We start from the raw sequence: 24909 nt of genomic DNA on the forward strand, positions 1-24909 counted from the left end.
TGTCGCATTAAAAACTGTCACAGTGCATTTTTGGCTACCATTACACCTGAAAACATTTTTTTAACCCTCACCGTCGTCGAGTTCTCTCCTTCGGCGCCAGTTGTCTTCATTATCGCGATCCTTCTCATTGTCACGATCTCTCCTTCCAAAGGATTCCTTTTCACTCTCACGGTTGTCACGAGTACGACCTAGAAAAATGAATGCATACAAACATATTTGCAAGTTTTCACTGCTCACCCTTAAACTCAGCTGGCTACTTACTTCTCCATGAATCGTTCTTACGCTCTGGTTCCTCGTCTCTACAGGAGAGGAAAGTAAAAATTAATGCGAAATATTAGCAACAACCTGCAGCACCTTGGTATGTACTAGTTGCTAGCCCAAGTAACAGTGTACTTGGATCAAACAGACTAACCAAATGACAATGTTACCGTCTCATAACAATGCAAGACAAAAATCCCACCGCTTGCGCCAGCTGCTCATCTCCTCGGTGCGGGTAGGCAGCTGCCGTATCTTCTCCGCTTCCTGACGTTGGCGCTCCTCCTCTTCCATCCTCCGCTGCTTCTCCTCAATCTCTCGTTCACGTGCCAGCTTAATGGCCTCCATCTCGCGTAGCTTACTCAATCGTTCAGCCTCTATGCGCTTCTGCTCCTCCAGGGCGGCTCGACGACGTGCCTCCTCGCGCTCGCGCACAAATTTTTCGCGTCTCTCTTCCTTGCGCTCGGCTTTGCGAGCCGCCAGCCTCTTGCGGCGCTCCTCTTCAAGCCGCTGCTCGAACTGCTGGCGCTTCTCCTTGTACACGGAGTAGCGGTCCTGCGTCAGCTTGCTCAGGAACTCCTCCTTGTCATCGCGCATACGCAACAGCCTCGTCTTGTGCTGGAGTGCAACTTCGCGCTCTTGTACTTGCAACCGAATACGTTCCTCTTCTTTCTGCTGCCAGAACTTCTGGTCTTCAAGCTTGAAGTGCTCATAAGCCTCCTGCAACAGAGGGATCTCTTCCAGACGTTTGGCACGCTCCATGTAGTCCACCTTTCGCTCCTGCTTCTTCAACTTTGTTTGCATCTCCTTGCGTTCACGGTCTAACTGCTCCACCTGCCGATTTAAGATCTCCTCGGGGTCAAGCCGCTCGAGCTCCTCTTCCTCCAATCCCTCGAATATGCGTGCCCCAATATCAGTCTTGCGCAGCAGCTCAATCTTCTCTAGCACCACTTTTTTCTTCATCTCGTCCTGTTCCCGCTGGCTACGCTGTTTGGCACGCTCCTCTGCCTCACGCACTATGCGTTCTTCTTCTGCCTCACGCATTTTTTGCTGTCGCTCCTCCATTTGCTTGCGCTCTTCTTCCTCCTGCAAAACCAACAAATTGCCTGCAGTGAACATACCAGTGTGTATATATATACATAAAAAAAAACATTACCAGCTTAGCAGATATATTTACTGGTACTAGAAATTGTACAGCTATAGTAGAAAAAGTGGTCACCCACTCGCTGGAAGGTGAGGTTCTCCAGCATCTCCTTGCGAGCCTCAATAATTTGCTGGCGTTCCAGAATCTTCTTATGCTCTTTCTTGCAAACCAGGCGGTATGCATCTATGATGTGCATCTTTAGTTCTTTTGTAGAGTCCTGGAAAAGGAAGGGGGGGGGAATGTGTACAATGCAGAAGTCGAAAGCAATATGAAAACCTATTCTATTAGTCAAAGCAAATCACACACCTTAATCTCTTCTGGCCTGATCAGATGAACTGATCGCTGCAGGACAGAGTACAGCTTGACAAGCTGACAGCGGATCTGTTCACTAGGCATCCCCTGCAAATGTGGCCCTTCAACCACTTCCTCCTGCTGAGAGACACTAAGCTCGGAGCCAAAGTGCAGGCATCGACGTTTATGGTCAATGCGGACTTGCAAGTCATTTCTTCGCACGGCATCCACCACCATGTTCTCCAAGTAAAAGGCACTGGCAAAAGGGGCCAGCTCAAGCAAGCGCTTGATTTCTATGGTTTGGTAAACCTGCGACACCTGCAGCCAATGACGAAAATAGAAACTTGCAACACAGAAACTTGCACTATTGACAACATGGTTGCATGTACCTGCAACACGCACCTCTTTCAGTAGTCGCATGACAGTGATATCCTGCAGAGCTGACACATACGTGCGGAGTTCAGAGCACTCTTCCCATTTGTTGATAAAGTCAAAGCACTGCATGACACGCCCACACAACTTGAGAGGCTGAAAGTCCACTTCCAGCCAGCGGTATAGCTCCTGAAGTTGGGGAGGTGCCAGGCCAACCACACCAAGGCGCACCTGGTAATATCAAAATCATATCCTAGTAAAGCGTTATGCACTCCACAGATGCCACACTGCGATAGCTTGCAACCTCCATGCACCCCATTTATGCAAGCAAACGAGAAAGTTGAATTTGTGCATAAGTATGAAATGCCACTTTATTCCTTGGTTTCTGCACATGACTTGCTTTTTGTGACCAGGTTATTCATGCATTATAAAAGTTTCGGAGTACGATTCATCTTTAGCACTTCCAGACTGTGTATTGCTTTTGTTGATATGCTGCTCTTATCTACCGATGACAGGCAAGCTGTATGTAGTGATTTGTCTTCTCTTTTTACAGGAAGGAGAAAGCACACCCTCATTTCTGCTTGAAGCACTGAATTAAGCCTGACCCCAGGCTGATGGCCTTCCAATACCAAAAATACAAGATTTGTTTTGTGGAATGTCTGACTGCAATGAAACACAACAATGAAGTCTTGGAAAATGAACTGTTTCAGACAAGACAAAGAATGTTGTTCTTTTAAAATAGGTAATAAATGAACTCTTTCTGACAGTACTACTGTTTCTTTTTTTCCTGTGTGGGGGTGAATTTTATATATAGTGTTCTATACGTATTTTTTTTTTACGTGCACCAAATGTATAAGGGGAACCCTGCATGTTATACTTCTTTTTGTGCGTGTGAGGATAGATTTTCATGAAACTTACTGAGTTGATGTATTTTCATGTGCTAACTTAAGATACATTCAGTTTTCTTCTTGCAGAGTAAATAACTTCAACAAAATTAAGAAAGTTCACAACATTCTTGGAAGTGAGCAAGTTACTGAACTATATACTATATGGTGTAATAAAGATTGACATAAAAAATGATCTTGAATGATCAGAGTATGCAGTGATATAAGGATAAATTCTCTGGACTAAATTAAGCCAAAGCGTGCAGTGCATGAAATTTTTTAACATATGAACCCAGAAGTAACATTCAGGACAAACTATTCTTGAAAATTTCTGTCACAATATCTGTCTACATTTTATGCCTACTGCAATCTGTTTGCTTAAAAAAAGATATTGCAAAGGGTAACTAGAAGCAGAGGTGTAATCACTCCAAAACTTTGAGACACTGCCAGAAATGCTGTATTGAGGAAACCAAAAACATTTTACAACGCATTTATGGTGATTATGGAAAAGGCTAAATCAATCAAGGATGATACGGGGATTCAATGAAGCAAGCATAAATGCTCAATGCAATCTAAAACAACTGGACACAAAAAATATGTCGGTCAATTTTCAGCTCTAAAGGGCAGTCTTCCCATAAAATTTGCTTGTGGCAGATTGCACAATTCTAACCCTTGAGCTAAAATAAATTCATTAATAAGGCGGCCATTATTTTATAAATAAATATGTGTAATTGCATAGTTAATATATTTACGTTAATTAACTTGGTAATTACTTTATGGCACATATATCAATATACGAAATGATGCTAGTGCGTTTGCAAGGCATATAGACTTGGAACGAATTTGGAGGATGGCGCCAGTTTTGAAATATACACAGTTAAACTCGCATACAAATTCACTGTTGTTCCACTCACTATTTAATGAAAAGGCTGTTTTATGCACTGAATCACAAAAGTAACTAGCACACCAATGCATCTAAAAAACGTGTCTTCAGAATTCGTTCCAAGTGTAAGCTCGCCTTGATGACCCACCTGTTACAATTCAGACTGAAATATGTGCCGTAAAGTAATTGATTAAAAAGTTTATTACTGAAATTATGTTAATTGTTCTATTAATCCTTTTGATTTCTCACAGAAGTAATGACCACCTCATTGTTTGTATCTGCAATAGACCATATCCTTACAAATTTGGTGCAAGAAAAGCACTGGAAGTAAATGCAAAGGATTCAAGAGCAACATTGTTTTACAGCAGTGTCACAGGCATTGCAAAGGCCTCAGTCTTAGAGTCTATAAACAGAGGGGCCAAGTGGTTGTGGCTACTACAGGGGCAGCTTCAATGACCATGTCAACTGTCGATTGATCCAGTAGAGTGGCAGCATCAAAATCTCAAGGCCCATGACAAAGTTACGGGCACACACTTGTCCACTGTTTACAATAAATAGCGTGCCTAAAAGGTGCAATAGAAATTAGGTGCATTAGCGCAAGCTCTTGGGCCAGTTGGTGCATGATGAACTTGAAAAAGGGGGTACCAGCGAAACACAAAGGACAGGCACACAAGGAAAAGTTGTTAGACAAGGACGGAAAAGGTTTTAGACACGGAGGACCCCGTGTCTAACACCTTTTCCTTGTGTGCGCGTCCTTTGTGTTTTGCTGGTACTCCCTTTTTCAAGTGCACTAGAACACTTGTAAATTATCAAAGAATAGCCCCACTATAAGGGAGACGCTCCTCAAACAACATTTTTTAAAATATTTGTACTGGAGAGTTGAAAATCCACCCACTTACAAGCAGATTTCAAATATGCCATTCGTTTCTGTATAACCACTATATTTTGCCCTTGTATAGGACAGAACTTAAGAACTAGAGTGATTTTGTGGGCACTTTTTTGCGCAATAAATTTTCACAAAAAGCTTTGTGTTGTAGCATATTTAGCTCTTTATAGACAGCTAAGTGCCAAAATCTACTCAAACAGCACCTACAATGACTGCAACTATGAAAAAAAAATTAGAACTAATTTCTTTCACAATCACATGAAAATAACTTTGTACATTTACAATTAAGAACTATTACATCAAACTCTTGCCTTTGCTTTGAGTTGGTGATTAATTCGACTTCGCCCTGCCATCTGCTAGCGGCCTGGTTATCTCGGATGGTAGAGTGGCTGCCCCGGAAAGGCAGTGGTCAGAGGTTCGAGTCCCGGACCAGGACGAATTTTTCTTCAACTGCGAGGCTTTTCCTTTGAGGAAACCGACTGGGTTTCCTTTGTAGCAATTGCTACATTCGGGTGTATGTCCGAGTTTCCCTTAATTCTCTCCACCTTGAGGGTTTCCGTAGAACTATTATGTCGAGAGAGCAAGCGATTTTTTACCATTTTTGACACGAAATTGCTCATTCCCTGCTGCATGCAATGCAATAATATTTGGCTCAGATGTCAGAAGCCTCGCCTACAAATCAGCAATATTTTCCTATTATGTTAAATTTTTCAGGGCCCCTTTAAAGAGTGTTAAAAATAATAGGTGAAGGCAATACTACTACACTGCAGCCAGCACCTAAAATTTTGCCAATGTTGACCCTAGCCCAGGGACACTAAAGGGAAATATTAAGTCACGCTGACAGATTAGCGCGGGAGAATCTCTAAGGTGTCAATATTATCGCGAACAGAGCCTTAATCGAGAAATGTAGGTAAATGCACGACATGATTAGAGACTCCCCTGGGAAATTCAAGTACTTGCCTGATGACGAAAGCACCCCTCAATTAAATTCTGTCACTAGTACTCAACCACTCGTTCCACAAAACATCCTTGTACAGTAAAACCTCGTTAAACCGTACCCACTTAAACAGTAGTTTCATTTTAAAAGTAGTAAAGTCAAATCCCCAACTCAGCAGCCATTGAACATAATGCATTTTGTATCTGCATAAACCGTACCAGCTTACTGCATACACATAGGTTAAAACGTAGCGTTTGTGCGACTCCACTTTTCGTCGCGCAAACACGGCGGTGCCTCGTCTCCATCGGACAGCCCGGCTGAACAACAAACCTCAGAGATCGGAACAACGGCCTCCAAGCGCCCTGCGCGTGAAGCCACATCAACATCATTTCAGCGCCGTGCCAGAGCGCGTTGTGGCGTCGTGCAAGCGAGGACGCGCGTCATGCCGAAGCTTGGATAAAAAATACGGCGGATGCTCAGCATAGAAGAAAAATTAGACATCGTCTGTGCTATTGAACGTGACACGAAGAAGTCTGCACTGGCACGCGACAGGGATCTACTGTTGACTACGGTGTGTGGCATTTGGAATGCGAAGTTGCTCAGCAGCGATGCTGCGACCGCGAAGAGATGTCGGCTACGAGGTTCGACTTTTCGCCATCGTTGCCTCTGTTGCCGAAGTGTCGACTAGCGACAGTGATGAGGACAACGCGGAAGGCGAAAGCACGGGCGATTCAGGCCCGACAGTGGCAGAAGCTGCGCGTTATGTCAGCCTCATGAATGCAATCGCCGCGACGAGAACAGCACCCGGCAATGAAAAAGGAGCCCCGAGACTTCTGCAACACTACCGCGCACGTGCACGGAAAGCGACAGCACGGGCGATTCAGGCCCGACAGTGGCAGAAGCTGCACGTTACGTCAGCCTCATGAATGCAATCGTCGCGACGAGAACAGCACCCGGCAACATCTGCAGCGCTACCGCGCGCACGGAGAACACGTAACGCCAACGAGGAATCTGCCATGCTAGTGTTTGCCGAGAAGAGGGGACTAGCTGAAAAGCTGGCACGCAGCGTCAGTAAGTTGGAGGCCGTTGTCATAACTTTTGTCGCGCGAAGTGAATAAATACTGCATGTTTTTTCCCCTTTCATCGCACTCTCTGAGTTCCGTGTTCAGTTTTCGACAGGTAAGTGGGTGATCTCATGCTATTTCGGTTAAATAGTACTACCGTTTAGTACGTACTTTTTCTGAGCTCCGGCCGAGAAGAGGGGGCTGGCTGAAAAGCTGGCACACACCGCCAGTAAGTTTGAGGCCGTTGTCGTCGTGCTAGGCCATCGCGGCATCAAACGAAAGTAACTTGTGTCGCGCAAAGTGAATAAATACTGCATGTTTTTTTTCTCCCTTTCATCGCACTGTCTTTGAGTTCCGCGTTCAGTTTTCGATAGGTAAGTGGGCGATCTCATGCTATTTCGGTTAAGCAGTACTACTGTTTAGTACACACCTTTTTCCGAGCTCCGGCCAACTATGGTTTAAAGAGGTTTCACTGTATTGTATTATAAGACAAAATAAAATGCTGCTTGTTCAGTTCTGTCTTACTTTTATGGAAAGGTTTCGTTTTGGCTCGACTCTGCGCCGCCCACGCTTTCGCGTTTCAGTAGTTATGATGTAGTGCTGCGCTGGTTTTGCTGGCTCCCGAAACTCGCACAAACTGCAAGTAACGAAGAATTCAACTTCCATGTGTTGACGCGGGATGCCCGAACAGTCTACGCCACTTGAGCAAAAAGCAGCTGATGTGGCAAGTCTCCCGCTCTATCTCAGCTCGGTACCGGTCTGTCGGGCGCCGTTTTACTCACTGATGGCAGCAAAGGGCGGTCGATTGCGTATGCAACGTCACCACTCCCCCGGTTCAATGGTGGGAGATTTGAATTTCGTTTACTCACCGATGGCAGCAAAGGGCAGTCGATTGCGTATGCAATGTCACCACTCCCCCAGTTCAATGGTGGGAGATTTGAATTTCGAAAAAGGTATGCGAACCCTCCAGATGCAATTTTCTGATAAACTAAGTCCTTTCTTGGCACAAAAGCGTTGTGAGGTTTCAGGAATAGTATTTAAACAGTCCACGTCGACTTTGTATTTGCCTTTAGTGTCCCTTTAAATATGAAAGAATGACAATAACAGACAATACAACGAACTTCTTTCCATAGTATGAAGCATTTTTTCAAGACTCGTTACGCCACTGGTATGTTAGTATGATGTCACAAATTTCAAACTATTCTGACATGTTTGGGCCATTCCTGTTCAAAAAGTTGTCAAGACTCATCAGGCTGAGTATGTGATTATTCAGAATGCAATGTTATCTTTGGTTATTGATAGACTCAAACTGATCCAATGCAGATACTGTTTGTTTGATGATGTCATGAGCAGATAGCCAAAACAAATTTTAATGTGTCTCAGTTCCCATAACCATACTTGCCACCTTGTAAATTTTAAAATTCGCGGAAATCTTGCGAAAACAACACTGAGGGAAAAAAAAAGGAGGGGGGGGGGAATTGGCAATTTTTTTTAATGCTTTATCTGGGCATATACTTTTTAATGCGCACGAGGTCGCGGGATTGAATCCCGGGTGAATCGAAGTGCTTGTTCCGCTTTTTTTATTGAAGATAAGGTGGAAATAGATGCACCGTGAATTCAAACTAGCCTTCATGGATACAAGCATTTGTATGTATCCATCAGCACATTTCTACTATGACTTGCACATGAACGTGCCCGGCCGCATGCCCGTTACAATACCAACAATATGTACACAGTTTAAACAGGTGATCATCATACGTGGGCAAGAAGGCAGGCAGACGCCGTGTCAGGTTTTGGAACAGACTTCCTGTTGGAACCAGTCGTCCTTGCTTCTCGACCACCCCTAGAAGTTTGCATGCCCCTTAACATACAGACACTTCACGGCAGGTACACTGCTTTGTTCTTGGCCCTTCCCCTCTGGCCCATGTGTCAATGACTGTCGACATTCAGACACATGCCGTTAGTTTGAACAGCGGCTTTCAACTTGCCTTCAGCGCGAACCCACAAATCGCATAGCGATGAGTCTTGTATGTACCTAATTGTATACAGATAAAAGCGATGAAACTGTATCAAGAGCGCAAATTCATAAAACATGCATAGAATTCACCAGTTGCCAGATATGCATTATTAACATGCCTTTTTTATAACTTACAAGTTATGGCCAGTCACTGATAATAAAAGGTTACACTGAATTTTAACATGAAAGAAAAAGCATTTAGCCCTATTTTGTTTTGGCTTTTCCTAGTGCTAAATGTCGGCACTTTTTATGGGAAGGTGGCACACTCTGCTCAGGCAGTGGCACCTGGTACAACATGCCCTTAGATGTAACTACATGGGTATATTTGCTAAGGGCAGTACAAAAAAATTCATCACCCTAGTACAGCCATTGCCACTACATTACTTAACCTCTGTCACTTTTCTCACCCTCTATCTCTATGCTGTGCATGTGTGTTTCTTCTTTTTTTCATGCACACACTAACAATTTCCCTGCTTAAAAAAATGATACTTTCTCTACAACTGAACTATTGCTTGCAATGAAACAAACAATGTGAGGTTTCTAAATGAGCAATCCAACTGAGACAGAGTCAGTCTACCTTCAGTGTTGCTTTAGTCCAGTAAGTTATTGTGAATGAGAATGCTAACTGTCACCACCCTCAGTTGTATATTCTAATGAGCCTGCTATTCTAAATTATTACTTACAATGAACTTCAATTCTGCAATTCCTGCATGATGAAGTTACAGGAATTATATTAGCCTCCCAGAAAGTAATTACGGTGCAGAACAAAAGCACGACTTACTAGCTCCTTCACTAGGCTGGCCCGTGTTGGTGGGTTGTTGAGCCCCAGCAGGGTGGCCAGAAGGCGCTGGTTCTTCTCGCCAACATTCTCCTCAGTCTCAACAAGCCGGTCAATTTCAGGCCGGTTGGGAGGCATTGGCACAGCTAGAGTGGCTAGCACAACACGTGAGGCCATGCGCTGAATTTCTTCCTGCGTAATATTTTTCTTCAGGTCCTTGGCCAGGTGGAAGTAGCGGAACAAGGCAGATGCATGAAACAAGTGGTTGCCCGCTTTCCAGAAAACCAGTGCCAGCTTCTGGTAGTAGTTAGCCATCAGCTGTGGCTTTGGCGACTTTTTGGAGAGAGTCATCAGGCCATGAATGTCCTCCGTTGCCTTGTATGCCTCCTGCAAAATGAAAATGGATGCATAAATGAGAAAACGAAAATGTGTATTGGATAAATGGGGTAAGCTGCTACATCCACATCAAAGCCAATGAAGTAACATAAACACTCGTGCACACACTATCTAAGCACACCGGCCCACTTGTAATTGCAAAAAAGATGCTATACAGTAAAACCTCATTAAACCGCACCCGCTTAAACAGTAGTTTCGTTTCAAAAGTAGTAAAGTCAAATCCCTGACTCGGCGACCATTGAACATGTGTTTTGTATCCGCATAAACCGTACCAGCTTATTGCATATGTGTTGTTTAACACATAGCGTTTCTACTTTTCGTCGCGCAAACACGGCGGTGCTTTGTCTCCATCGGGCAGCCCGGCAGAACAACAGCCTCCAAGCGCCCTGTGCGTTTGCACGTAAAGCCACATCAACATCAACATCATTTCAGCGCTGTGGCGCCGTGTAAGCGAGGACTTGCGTCATGCCGAAGCTCGGATAAAAAAAAGACTATGGTTGCTTAGCATAGAAAATTAGACATCATTCGTGCTGTCGAATGTGACACGAGGAAGTCAGCGCTCACACGCGACGACTTCCTGGTGACTACTGGTGACTACGGTGTGTGGCATTTGGAATGCAAAGAAGTTGCTCGGCAGCGCTGCTGCAACTGCGAAGCTATGTCGGCTGCGAGGTTCGACTTTTCGCCATCGCTGCCTCTGTTTTGCCGAAGTGTCGCCTAGCGACAGTGATAACGATGACACGGAAAGCGACAGCACGGGCGATTCAGGCCGGACAGCGGCAGAAGCTGCGCGTTACGTCAGCCTCACGAATGCAATCGTTGCAACGAGAACAGCACACCGCAATGAAACGGGCTGCGACTTCTGCAACGCTACCGCGCACGGAGAATATGCAACACTAACGAGGAATTTGCAATGCGAGTGTTTGCCGAGAAGAGGGGGCTGGTTGAAAAGTTGGCTCGCAGCTTCCAAGTTTGAGGCCGCTGTCGTTGCTGTTAAGCCGTCGCGGCATCAAACGAAAGTAACACTTTTGTCATGCAAAGTAAATAAATACTGAATGTTTTTTTCCCGTTTCATCACACTCTCTCTTCCGTTTTTGACAGGTAAGTGGGTGATCTCATGCTATTTCGGTTCAGCAGTACTACCGTTTAGTACATACTTTTTTCTGAGCTCCGGCCAACTATGGTTTAACGAGGTTTCACTGTACACATCTTGCAACCATGACGTTAAGAGGGACATGTGTTATTGAGATCACTCATTCTTGATAAAATCTCACAAAACTGTATATGCTCATCAGTTTTTGTGTTTATTTTAGACATTAAATTATATAGTGAAACCTCGTTAAACCGTAGTTGGCTGGAGCTCGGGAAAAGTACGCACTAAACGGTAGTACTGTGTAACCAAAATAGCAAGAGATCGCCTTTTTATCTGTCAAAAAGGGAACTCAGAGTGCGATGAAAGGGCAAAAACATGCAGTATTTATTCACTTCACGCAACAAAAGTGTTTTCGTTTGATGGCGCGGCGACAGCAGCGACCTCTAACTTACTAAAGCTGTGAGTCAGCTTTTCAGCCAGCCCACTCTTCTCGGCAAACACTCGCATGGCAGATTCCTCATTGGCATTGGATATTATCCGTGCACAGGCGCAGTAGCACCGCAAAAGTCGTGGGGCACCTTTTTTATAGTGGGTTGCTGTTCTCGTCGTGACGACTGCATTCATGAGGCTGACATAACGCACAGCTTCTGCCATTGCCACGCCTGAATCACCCGTGCTGTTGCTTTCTGTGTCGACCTCATCACTGTCGTTAGGCGACACCTCGGCAACAACAGAGGCAACAATGGCGAAAAGTCGAACCTCGTAACCAACATCTCTTTACGGTTGCAGCAGCGCTGACGAGCAATTTTTTCCCATTCCAAATGCCACACACCGTAGTTAACGATAGATCCCTGTTGCGTGCCAGCGCCGACTTCTTAGTGTCACGTTCAATAGCATGAACGATGTCCAATTTTTCCTTTATGCTTAGCACCCGGCGTTTTTTATGCGAGCTTCGGCATGACACCACAACACTCTCTGTAGTAAACTGGAAAATACTGTAGTGCTGCGACTGGCAGGGCTCTGGTGCCTGCCTTTTCCACAGATGCCGCGAGATGGTGCCACTGCTACCTTTTCTAGCAACTACAGCCACATTGTAGGGTTCCTTCAGTAGCTTCAGCTGCGGTTCTCACGCGTGTTTTCTGGTTAAGGCAAACATAAAATAGTCAGGGAAGTCACTGTGTGGCTTAGCTGTTGATATATATTTTGGCGACCAGTATATTTAATTTTTTCATATTTACCGCCCACGCTCAGAACCTTTGCTACACAGCAATTCCAACTAATTGCTTACTACAAGCACACAAGTTTGGCATGAGTTCAATATAGCTGTGATGCAGGCTTATTATATAGGAGGTTACAGTACAGGATACAGTGCTCTGCATCAAACATGACAACAAGGACATAACTTTATTTCACTCATTTAACAGATTTTCAAAAGCATTAAAAAGATTTGCAGCACAAATTACACGTCAGAGAGACATGAGCTCAACTCAACACCTACTAAAGTTTAATGTTTGGCTGCTTCGCGAGTGGTGATGTACAAGAACTGACCTCATCTGCAACGCCCTCAAATGGTCAGGACAACCAAGCTGGTTTTCCTGCTTCACCTTAACTTGGCACTCTTCGCACCCTGTCTTCAATAGGTTCGCGCAGAATATATATGGCTCGACTATATCTGCAGAATATACCTGGCAAGATATATTCATGCAGAATACATCTTGGCTCAAAATGGTACTCTCACACTGCTGACGACTCGGTCATAGACTTGTCATCCCTCCGGAGGTTACGCGCCCACCTTCTATGGAGATCTTTGTCCCTAGGAGCTGCAAACGATGGCACCTTCGGGGCACCGGGGTAGCCGCTCTGGCAACCCGGAACAAAACAGTGCGAGAGTCTGTCCTCCGCTTTGGCATGTTGCGAACTACATGTCCTCGCAATTCTATATGTCTGCAAGCAATCCAGTAATTTTAGAGAACACACAAGTACACATGCAGTCGTCACTTCGTGGCTGCTGACTCAGTGGTTCACGAGACCCAGGAGCTGGGCAGCCATGCCCAAACGTGCCGTCCCTAGGAAAAGGTGCAGTAGCACCACGGGAAACCCTAGCGGCGGTCCGTGGGGTTCCCGACCACCAAGAGAGGCGGAGCAGCAAACCGGTTGCGCCACTAGAGCATATTCTAGTTCACTATAATCTCTGGCAAGGTGCCGAAATGATGATACGGCTGCAGGCGCAAACGCACAGGGTACTTGGAGGCTGTTCCAATCTCTGAGGCTTGTTCTGCCGGGCTGCTCTATGGGGACAATGCTCCGCATTGATTGTGCGACGAAATGTGGAAACACTACATTAACCAATACGTATGCAGTAAGCTGGTACGGTTTATGCGGGTACGAAACAAATTACGTTCAATGGCCACCGAGTAGGGGATTTCACTGTATTTTGCGCATACCTAGTAGTTGCAACGATGATAATTATCTTGTGTTGTTTTGAAGCCATTAAATTTACCCACTAAAAGGAATGTTGCAACAACATATAGTTGGACACTACAATGCATAAGGATAGCAACGATGGAAAAAGATTTGAAACTGAACAATTATTTGTCATTTTACAGCCTATGAAATTCTGCGTTCACGGTATCAATAAGAGCAAATGTAAATAAAATATTTTGGAATTGAAAATGAGAAACCTGCTCTCAATGTTGCCTTTCGAACATATTTAGCTTTGTGCTGAAACAAAAAAAGCTCTAGCTGTCCTAGGTTTAAAGATATTGACGCAGCAAACAAGCAAATTGATTAAAAAACGTTTTGAGAAAAATGAGAAAGAGAAACTTTACTCAGTGCCATACAGTAAAAGCTATTTACATATACAGTCAACGACTGAATTTTCGGACGCCCAAATTTTCGGACATGCCTGATATTTCGGACGTCTTCGCGGCACCGCCATGAGCCCCATAGAATCAATGTATAAGGACATCTGAAGTTTCGGACGCTCGAACCCACCGCCGTCCAATTTACCGGACTTTTTGACGCGACGGAAGGTCCTTTGGCTCCTCGCGTAGCGCCCTTGCGAAGGAAATCGACTTGCAGCCGAAGCATATCACCGCTTTGAACCACAACTAGCCGAATCTAGCCGTTACACACCAATTTGGTCTGGCCACGCTCGCTATGGTCATCGCTGCACTTCCGCCCCCGGCGGAGTTTCCGGAGCGGCGCCATTTCGTTTGTTTGCGCAGGCCACGTTTTGGCTAGCGTGGTGTGTGGTTGTGCTGTTGTGCTCTGCGACGCTAGGCCTAGGTGCTTCGAGGCTCGTCAGCGAACTCCACTGTTGAACTTGAGGACTTCGCTTGCCTTCAATGGCCCCCACTCAGTCTTCGTCGTCCTCGCCGATGGCATCGAAGCGCGGAAAGCAGTACCGTCGGTTAACGATGAAGAAGAAAGCCGCCATTATTAAACAAGTCGTGAGCGGCCGATCGCAGGCTGACGTGAGCAAGGAGTTCGGAATTTCGAAGCAAACAGTGTCGGATTTCCTCAAGAACAAGGACAAGATCTTGGAAGCGGCCGAAAAACCATCTGGTGCCCAAAAAAAGAATGCAAGCCAAGGTGCTCATCCAAAGCTTGAGGAAGCTCTCGTCGTGTGGCTGAATTCGATGATAGCAAAGCGGTTGCCGGTCTCGGGCTGCATCTTGAAAGAAAAAGCGGAAACTCTCGCGGTTCAAATGGACATTGAGGATTTTAAATTTAGTGATGGATGGTTGAGGAACTTCAAACATCGGAATGACCTCAAGTTCAAGAAGGTGTGCGGTGAGAGCGGCGCCGTCGACAGTGCAGTTATTGAGCAGTACCGCAACGGAAAACTTCAGACTTTGTTGCAGCAGTTCTCTGCTGACAACGTTTTCAACTGCGACGAAACTGGTTTGTTTTATAAGATGTTGCCAGAAAGAACGCTCGCTTTTGCTGGTGACCCATGCCATGGTGGCAAGCACAGTAAAGAACGGCTGACCGTTCTCGTCGGCAGCAACGTCTGGCAGCGAGAAGCTTCCCTTGTTGGTAATCGGGAAGTCAAAGAACCCGAGGTGCTTTAAAGGGGCAACGCTGCCAGTGTTGGGTGACTCAGCAGTTGTTTGAAAGTTACGTCCGCAGGTTGGACAGGAAGTTTGAGCTTCAGAACAGACGTGTCGTGCTCTTCATTGACAACTGCGCCGCTCATGGTCACATCAAGAATTTGAAGGCTGTCCAGCTGGAATTCATGCCACCCAACACGACTGCAGTCCTCCAATCAATGGACCAAGGCGTCATCCGCAATGTGAAACTTTTGTACCGTTCGCGGGTACTAAACCGCATGGTGCTGTGTGCGGAAAACGGCAAAGGCTACAACGTTGACCTTCGGTCTGCTGTTGGAATGCTTGTGGACGCATGGAAGGCAGTGAGGCAAGACACGATCCGCAACTGTTTTCGCCACGCGGGCTTCGTACTCGCCACAGAGGAACCAGACTTGCCTGAAAGCAACAGCACTATTGACGTGTGCCCGCCCATGGACGACGTGATCAACGACCTCCGCTCTGCTGGGGTTTCCATACCAACAGAAATAACTTTTCAACAGTTTGTTGACGCTGACAACGAGCTCGACTTCTGCGCAGAACTGACTGACGAGGAAATAGTCCGTCAGGTTGTGGGGGATTCGGAAGACTCCGATGTTGAAAATGAGGAGCCAATGCCTGCGCCGCCTACAAGCGCCGAGTTGACGCGAGCGCTGCTGACTCTTTCATCGGTATACAGTGCTGACATGACCCTTGCGCAGATCGAGGCGAATATCATCGCATGCAACCGGAACGCCGTCCAAACAACAATCGGCAAGTTCTTCAAGCCACTGCAGCAATAACACCGGCTGCCCGACGATGCATATGTATATAATAAACCGGCAGTCTGCTGCATACAGTTTTTGAGACTGCCGCATACAGTTTTTGAACGCCTCTTTTTATAGCCACTTCACTGGTACTTTGGCAGGGTTTCGGAAGCCTGGTACTTCGCTCTTTACCTCTAGATCCGAGAAAAAAAGAAAAAAAGGTGCGTTTTTTTGCATGCATTCATTTTTTCGGAGGTTTTTACGTTCCCTAGAGGGTCCGAAAAATCGGTCGTTGACTGTATTTACATTCAGAATTAACTAGTAAACCCTGTAGTAATCTGCTTGCAGTACTTCTAGCCTTATGCATTTAACTTCATAGAGAAAAAAAAAATATAATATATACAGCGGTAGCTGTCTTAGATATTGAGATATTGTTGCCACAAACAAGCAGGCTGAGCAGAAAGAAGGTATGCTTCAAGAAAACTTAGAAAGAGAGAACTCGATTTATTCAGCAATATTAGCTATTTACATGTTACGAGTCGTAACAGGCTAGTAGGCCCCTGGCACATGCCCCAGTATGAATGCTGCAGTGTGAACTGTTTGTTATTGAAAAAAAAAAAAAAATCGTCCATGAGGGAGATTGTCCACGAGGAATGGGTTGCACGTTTGGTCGACGTGGCATCACCGCAGATCACGCATGAGACGAATATCTTTAGTCGCAAAAAATGTCACCAGTAATTTGCCAATTACTGGTGCTCCGCATTTCGTGCAGAGCAAGATTGTTCAGGAAGAACAGGGTGCATGTTTGGCTGCAAATCTATGGCGAGACCACAGTCATGTTCACCTTCGCCCATTGCCACACTGCAACTTGCACTTTACACAAAACAGTAGAGCATTTATAGAATGGAGGCTTATGACAACGAAGCGTGTCCCCATCACATCTGAGCGAGCCGCGGCTGCATCAGCGCGAGTGAGAAAATCTGACTTTCGTTTGGTAGCCGGCGCTGAAGCAAAGTCGAAGTTTTTCTTGAGCCCCCTTCACTTTCTCCAAATTATCGGGCTGCAGTAGTTGTTCTGGAATGCCACATTACCAACGGCCACTGCCAGAACTGCTTTATGCTGCTAAACCTATTCCGCAGTCACGGAGGCAGGCTTCGGCAGTGCTCAGCACGGGTAGCGAACTACTGCCTGCATCTTTCAAAGCTACTGCACACTTTCAAAAGTTTACCGTAAAAACCCACATGTAATACGAGGTTTTTTTCCTATAGTTAGCGTCCCAAATTTTCACCTCGTACTATTACAGATCCAAACTAAAATTTCAGTCAGAAATTTGGGCTAGAAGTTTTGGTTTTGTTATTGCTGCGTGGCTATGGCTTGGCTTCCTTATTGCTGCGTGGCTACGACTTGGTTTCGTTATTGCTGCGTGACTACAGCATCATTTTGTTATTGTTGAGTGCGCGCACCTTGGCAGCACGTGCAAACCACGCTTCGCGAAGTGAATCTTTTTTATTCCACATTGAAGGACTAAGATGTGCAGATCACGAAAACAGTACTCGGCTGCTTTCAAGAGAAAGGTTATTTTAGCCACACAGGACATTAGCAACAGTGCAGCTAGGAGGCAGTTTGGCATCAACGAGGGAAGCATTTGCGGATGGCATCGACAGAAGGAAGCCCTTTTCATGTGCAGCAGAACGCGAAGCAGCTTTCACGGCCCGAAGAGTGGGACATTCCCGGGAATCGAACTCGCCCTGACAGACTTCGTACACCAACAGCGAGCCGCACATCTAGCTGTGAGCATGGAGCTTATGCAGGCAAAAGCAAAGGAGCTTGCAAAAGAAAAAGGGCTACCGAGCTCCGCCTTCAAAGCGAGCAAGCACTGGATTTATCGCTACATGTGCCATGCCGGTTTTTTCTTACGCCGCCGAACTTCTATTTCGCAAAAGCTGCCCAAATCGTTTGAAGAGCTGCTTGTGGCTTTCCAGTGCCACATTATTTCGCTGCGCAAGTCCAAGAACTTCCAGCTAGGGCAAATCGGCAATGCTGACCAAATGCCGGTTTATCTAGACATGCCATCGCCCCTCACCGTGCACGAAAAGGGCTCTAAACAAGTTTATGTCCAGTCCACTGGCAACGAGAAAATGCGAGCTACTGTCATGTTGTCGTGCACGGCAGATGTGCGCAAGCTCCCACCCTATGTCGTCTTCAAGCGCAAGACCTAAAGGTGAGGAGCTGCAAAAAAATGTGGTCGTGAGAGGCCATGAGAAAGGCTGGATGAACGAGAATCTTGTGCTTGACTGGATAAAGTCCGTCTGGTGTAGGCGGCCCGGTGCACTGTTGTCGTTCCCGTCCATCCTCGTGCTGGACGCATTTCGTTGCCATTTGGCCAACTCAGTGAAGAGGCTGTTGCGTGAATCCGGCACTGAACTCGTCATTATCCCGGATGGTATGACGTCTCAGCTGCAGCCTTTAGATGTTTGCGTGAACAATCCGTTGAAGGACGCGGTCGAGCAGTGTTATGCAGATTGGATGCGCTCAGGTGAGCCTGCAGTGACGCCGACCAGGCGGCTGAAGCGGGCTTCGCCAGCTATGCTATGCAAGTGGATTGTGGGCGCATGGGCCAGCATACCAGAGGGCCTTCTGCGTCGCGCATTCAAGAAGCGCGGCATCTCGAACGCGCTTGATGGCACAGAGGACGAGTACCTCTGGGAAGGTATGTTCGACAAAGAACTATCTGAAGAGAGCGCAGCTGAGGAAGACAGTGATTGAAGTGCGGGGTGCAATTTAAACAAATGTTTTCCTCGAGTTTTCCTAACTCGTATTATACGCGGATAAAACTTTTTTTTGTTCCATTTCACGTCCCGAAAATTTCACCTCGTACTATATGCAGGTTCGTATTATACGTGGGTTTTTACGGTAACACCTCTCGTTTCTTCTTCTGTTCACCAAATTGATGGCTAGTAGCAAATTGAATTTGACATCGTTTCGTGCAGTTTTGCACACCCAAGCAGACCACAGGAAAAATCCACCAATGGCATGGTGTGCTTACGGTCATGTGTCTCAGTGGTCTCAGTCGACGAATGGAATTGCATCATGACAACTATCTCGCTGGCTTTTTCTTCATAGTCATTCAGCGCACAGCGTACCAGTGGTACGAAAACTAAACGAGAAGGGTGGCTCTTCCAAACAAGATCAAGATGGTTGCTATCGGAAATTATAACGGCAACTACGCGTCCCGGAAGAAGGCCATTTCATGCACTACTTCAGTAAAAATACAGCTCGCTGACGCGATATAAAACACCATTATGACGTACTGTTGATCCAAGATGCGCGAAAATTTTTGCAAAAAGTTATTTATCCACGTTTTTGGTCTCCAAGACTCGTGCCAACAAGTCAACCAGCCAGACCTATTGAGTCAAGCTTCGGTTACAAAACTGGCTCTGCTGCCTCCCTTTCTGTTGGAGATCGTTTCACTTCTCTTCTTGCGTGCTGTTCAGCGCTTGGGCGCTTCGTCATCCATTCATTCTCAGCCATTCCTCTCCGGCATTTGCATTGGTGACTGCCAACGCAACACACATGCTGTTAGATTGGAAAGTGGCTTTCAGCTTACAGAATATTTGAGTCCATTTCTATGTGTAACCCTACAAGCATGCGCTGAGTGCCGACTGTGGGCACGCAAATCGCACGCTGATAAATGGTGCGAGCTACAGCCACAATGAAAAGTTTTGTTAAGGGAGGAGGTGGGGATCAGAGCTAACTTTTTTGTTCTTTGAGCTAGAGCAACGAAATTTGGCAGCCACACTCGAAAGTGTCTCAAAGAAATGTGCAGTTTCATTACGATACCTTGACTAGTTTTCAAGTTACAAAAAGTTGCATGTGTTCCGCTTGTGGAAAACCTGGCACTTTTTAACGAAACATGCCAGGGAGCTGCCTGTAGTTTTAATCTTTACTCGAAAGAGCACTACAGGGTACAACAGTTCCAAAACGTTTTTAACTGCTTTATTATTTTTTTTTACACAGAACATCATGTTTACCTTCACTAATTGTACCAGAACTTCTCGTTCACAAATTAGCATACAGAAGAAAAACTAAGCCCTCAGCAAGATATTGAAGACTGTCATACCCTCAAGCACACTTCAGGGAATACACAAAAACAAACAGGATCAAAATTGGTCCAGGCATTCCCTTGCTACCCTTTCCACAGACAATGCAGAATGCCCAAAACACACTTTTGAGAAAACGTCTCTCGAAGTTTTTGGAACAGTTCACATCTCTCAAAATGCACCAGGAATGTAGTTTTTGCTGTCTTTGCTTACAGGTGGTTTTTTTTGGGTCTCTGCTCTTTGATTTCGTGCACATGAGACGATTTTCTGGCTCACTGACGGCCCACGCTCAATGTGCTTAGGCGCGCAGTCCGAGGTGCCCAAGCACGAAATGCCTAGTTGCGGGCTCGAGGAGTCGACACTTGATGTGCCCAGTCGCACAGTCCTAGGTGCCGACGCACGAAATTACTAGCTACGGGCTCGAGGAATCGACGCTCAGCATACTTAGCCGCGCAGTCGGAGGTGCCGATGCACAAAATGTTTAGGCGAGGGTCCGAGATGTCCGCGCGCGAAGTGCTTGATCACAGAGTCGGAGACTCCTATGCGCGAAATGCTTAGCCGCGGGTCCAAGGATTGCGTGTGCGATGTGTTTAGTCACGAATTCCGAAACAGCAAGTGATGAAAGGCTTAGCCATGTGTCCGAGGATTCTGCGCACGAATCCTAGTCGCGATGTCCGCGTCGCCGATGCTCGGTATGCTTAGCCGCGGGTCTGAGATGCCCACAAACGTAGAGATCGGCCGCGCTACTGCAATGTCCGCGTAGAGCCCGTTTTGACACAACGAGTGGGGACTTCCAGACTCGCGAGGTGCAAAGAGCCGAGCAGACGACGCGAGCGCCAGACCAAAAGTGAAACGCGCTGTAATCACGTGGCAGGCGCGGCCAATCACAGACTCCGGCATGACTTTCAATCATTTGCTTTTTGTGTGCTTGTTTCAGTATGGAGGGGATAGCTGAAGTGGCAAATTTGAAAGACTGAGAAATGCACTTTCCAACGCGACCAAGATGGCGGCGCTCGGTTGTGTCGTTCCGGAGATTTTGTAGCTTGAAAAATGCTGTTCTATCTTGATTTCCGCGAAATTTTTCACCACCTTGGCTGATAAAACAATTGTTTAGAGCACTTTTACGTGGTTTACAGTGATGATATTTCGGAATCGTATAGAAAAGGAGTTATAGAAACTGAAAATGTGATTTTCAAGAAGTTGAGTTTCTTGGCCATTTTTCGCAATGCGAAAGCCGCGTCCCCCCTTAAATCTAAGCTGCAATGTAAACACTCGCCCAAGTAGGAGTTGGGGCTGGATTTGCACTGGCTGCTTGCTGAACCCTAAAATGCATTTCGTGGTAAGACCTAATGGACATCCCATGCCCGAAGCCACTCACCAAAAAGAAGGGTGTCATCTACGCTTTCTTCTGGAACATATAGTGAATCGGGAGGCCTTTTGCATGAGCCATCTATATGCGCAGTGAGCAAGACCGAGGCAGGCACACTGCTCATTCTTACCCCATGGCATGTACACTGCTTTTCAGATTCAATGTCTTGTTTGGCAGCATCAGCTGAAAAAGTGCTGTTTCGAATTCGTCAGTATTAAATATTTCTGGTGGTGCGAGAAGTTATCACGTAGCCATTAGGAGAAATGCACTTGCAGGGGCGTGACATTCAATATACAGAATGTGGCAGTGAACAAGAGTTTAATACATGTGTAGTACAGCATTAAACTTTTGCTCAAGATTCCCAAGGTGATTCTACAACTGTTTGGTATAGGCAATAATGCAATGCATCCAAGTTTGATGTAAATGGGATCAATTGCATATGATACACTACTACTTTTGCTCATAAAATTGCAACTGTTCATTCCAATAGAAAATTGAGGTTTCTTTAGACACACCTGGCCTAAATGAAAGGCAGTGAACAGGAGTTTAATACATGTGTAGTGCAGCATTAAACTTTTGCTCAAGATTCCCAAGGTGATTCTACAACTGTTTGGTATAGGCAATAATGCAATGCATCCAAGTTTGATGTAAATGGGATCAATTGCATATGATACACTACTACTTTTGCTCATAAAATTGCAACTGTTCATTCCAATAGAAAATTGAGGTTTCTTTAGACACACCTGGCCTAAATGAAAGCGTCAATATTTTTCTCACAAGAAAATAAAATATGTATGCAGTAAGGGGTAGACAGAAAACTGGACTCCTGCAGTCTGCTTGAGCTGTCTTCTTGCACACATCTTCACCAATAGGCTTCTCAAGAGTTTCAAAGGGATGACAGACAGTGGTGGAAGTTGAAGGGCAACTATCGTGCCAAGAGTTATACCTATTTTTTTTTTTTACTGTGACAAACCAGCTTACCATTGCAATGAAGGTAAGGACAGGACGGTGAGAATATAATTAGTGTTTGTTTATAGCGGCAGGGGGTTAAGGAAGCAATTATTTACAATCATGGAGCAACACCTTGACCTATGAAAGTTTGTGAACCTACCTGCCAGAGTTCCATTTGAATGGCACTATCCAGCTGGACAAGACGTGTCTCCAAATGCATGGCCTGACTCTCTGGGTTATTGAGGTTCACTGAAGTCTGCTGGCTTTGATGCCGGTGTATCTGGCCCAGATGAGCACGAAGCTACAAATAGGCAAGAGGCAAAATGAAAGCAACTATCACTACATGGCGGAGTATGATGCTGCCTAATTTGATTGAAGTTTCCATCTTCTGTCTACTACAAAGTCTGTAAGAATGCTAGAACGCATTCTTAGCATGTTTCCAATAAATGTTTACAATGTGATGCTTTTAAAAACCCATATTCTTTAAAAAGGGCAAGTCATGGTTGACCATCACATTGGAGTTTACATTGCAAAAGAAAGTATAGCAGTCTGTTAAAACTAATAGAAAAATTTTAGTGCTCTGCAGCCTCTAAGTTTATCCTACACTGGCCACTCAAATAACCAGCTCACAACTCCTCCCACCGCCAGCAACCACCATGTCGATATACTATGTGGTGCGATGTCAATAACCACAGCACACCGGGCCATAATCAGCATTGCATAGACCCCTTACCTACAATAAGCTACTTGGAACATAAACAATTATCACAATTCAAACTCGTCAAGTTTTCCCAGCAGCTGTCGAGTGTGACCTCTGACATGACATGAAGTGTAAGTAGCTGCAGTTTATAGCTGTTCTTTTTATGGCCGTGCTGCCAAAAAGGTAGCTCAGCTTCTAGCAGCACGGCCACAGTTTGTGTACGCATCCTCAGCACCTGGTACCACAATACCACCACAAATGGTTTCGATGACGTGAAGTCTCTCCTTTTTCACATCCGAAGCCATGCTGCATTTGGCGCGCACTTTGAAATGGTCACATTAAAGGTAATTAAAGGTTTCGCTACCAGGAAATTGAGGCTCCATAGCATAAATTCTAAGTCGACAGCTATCCAATAAAGCAATTTCTTTTTCCAGTCTCCTCCAAGTGTGATTAAATTTCGAATTAGTGAATGCATTGTAATGTCTGCAAGCTTTATTTATTGCAAAAATCAGAGGCACACTACCTTTTCAGTTTTATAAAACAAGGTGCACATTATTAGAGTGCAATTTTTTTTTCTCTTACTCGGCACGCATAACAACTGGGTGTGCATGAGACTGAGCAAACGCGATAGGCTTTGGCTAAAACTAAACGTGAGGTATAAACATTTGAACATCAATATAATGAACACTGATATAATGAATCAAATCTGAAATTCCAAAATACCTACAAAAGGGGCCAGAGGGAAGGCTGCTACTGTAGCTGAATTGGTAGAACATTGCATGAATCATGCAGAGGCTGCAGCTTCAGCTCTCACTAGCAGCAAGTTGTCTTTCACTTTTGTTTGCCTTGACTAAAAATATTAAGCTTATTGCAAATCAAACACTCATTCCAATAAATTCTGCATTTCAAAAATTGCTTACTTTTTCCTGTGCTTTTCTTGGCTTCAATTGGTTGTTTGAAGGATCACAGCAAAATATGCCTTCTGAACAATGCTGTGTTCAGATTACGCTAACACAGCAGTCGAGCAAGCCAGTAGCACAACTTTAATCCCGTAAGGCTAACAAAATTTTAGTAAAAATGTCAGGCACTCACATGATCGCAAAGTTTGCGGAATTCAGTCTTGCGGTTGTACTTGAGGCAGAATTTGAATGCTTGACGTGCAATGTCATGGTAGAGACATTCCACACGCGAGTTGTTTCGGAGAAGCTCCAAGCACTGTCGATAGGACTCCCACAGAAACTTGACCCATGGTGTGAGGACAACACGATCAGTGCGATCCTGGGTGTCCTCACTGCTGACAGCACTCAACAACAGACTGAAAAGACAGTCATTTGAATTAGTGATGAAGTAGAAAAATCATACACCACCATATAGACATTAGGAATTAAAGTAACTTGCAATTATACATAGTGTGCCATTAGTGCACTCTAATAGCTGAATAGTTCCAAAAAACTTCAGTCACTGCAACAGTCAGCAGCTCTACAGTAAATATCATGCATTTTGGAACTGTTTAATCAAATAGCAGCCTACCATTTTCATAAGATTTGTAGCCAGCATAAATTATGCTAATAAGTAAGAGTAGTCTTATTGTTTACCTTTCAGGAGTCTGCACATTGTCGAGGTCATCAATGTCAACTACTGCTTGCTGGGATTCTTCACGAGCAGCCTCAGTTTTCTCTTCAGCCAAGTCCAGGTAACCACGTACTACATCTTCTAACGATTTTATATTCACCTATTCAACAAAAAACACAAGGTATGCATTTTTACTGCATGCATTTTGGTGTTTACAAAGACCGATCTTGCAAGGAATCCACTTCGGCCCTATGAAGCAACTCACAAAATATATTGGGCATGAAAATAATAGAAAGGCCACAATACTACTCCAGCATAAAGCACTCCAGATGCCACTTTCACTCCACAATTAAGTAGCTTTATAAGTCAATTACACAATA

At 45.2% G+C, this 24909-nt stretch overlaps 2 protein-coding genes across 3 annotated transcripts in view; one reads left to right on the forward strand and one right to left on the reverse strand.

Annotated features, from left to right (window-relative positions):
* The window catches only part of Brd8 (Bromodomain containing 8), a 118442-nt gene extending 115611 nt beyond the window's left edge, over positions 1-2831 (forward strand). For both annotated transcript variants that reach the window (XM_055061337.1, XM_055061338.1), the window contains one exon: positions 2616-2831. Coding sequence is in view for 1 of the 2 variants with exons in the window: in XM_055061338.1 (XP_054917313.1) it covers positions 2616-2660 (45 nt within the window). In the remaining variant the exon portion in view is untranslated. The remainder of the gene's footprint in view (positions 1-2615) is intronic.
* eIF3a (eukaryotic translation initiation factor 3 subunit a) overlaps positions 1-24909 on the reverse strand; it is a 32693-nt gene that overhangs the window by 2010 nt on the left and 5774 nt on the right. The window contains exons 3-12 of the mRNA XM_050193010.2: positions 24553-24689; positions 24050-24272; positions 22418-22558; positions 9515-9898; positions 2093-2293; positions 1706-2008; positions 1479-1616; positions 461-1341; positions 262-299; positions 72-188 (exon numbers count right to left, since the gene is read on the reverse strand). Coding sequence (XP_050048967.1) covers positions 72-188; positions 262-299; positions 461-1341; positions 1479-1616; positions 1706-2008; positions 2093-2293; positions 9515-9898; positions 22418-22558; positions 24050-24272; positions 24553-24689 — 2563 coding nt within the window. The remainder of the gene's footprint in view (positions 1-71; positions 189-261; positions 300-460; positions 1342-1478; positions 1617-1705; positions 2009-2092; positions 2294-9514; positions 9899-22417; positions 22559-24049; positions 24273-24552; positions 24690-24909) is intronic.

This window comes from Dermacentor andersoni, chromosome 1 (genome assembly GCF_023375885.2).
Source record: "Dermacentor andersoni chromosome 1, qqDerAnde1_hic_scaffold, whole genome shotgun sequence".
NCBI classification, from domain to species: Eukaryota; Metazoa; Arthropoda; class Arachnida; order Ixodida; family Ixodidae; genus Dermacentor; species Dermacentor andersoni.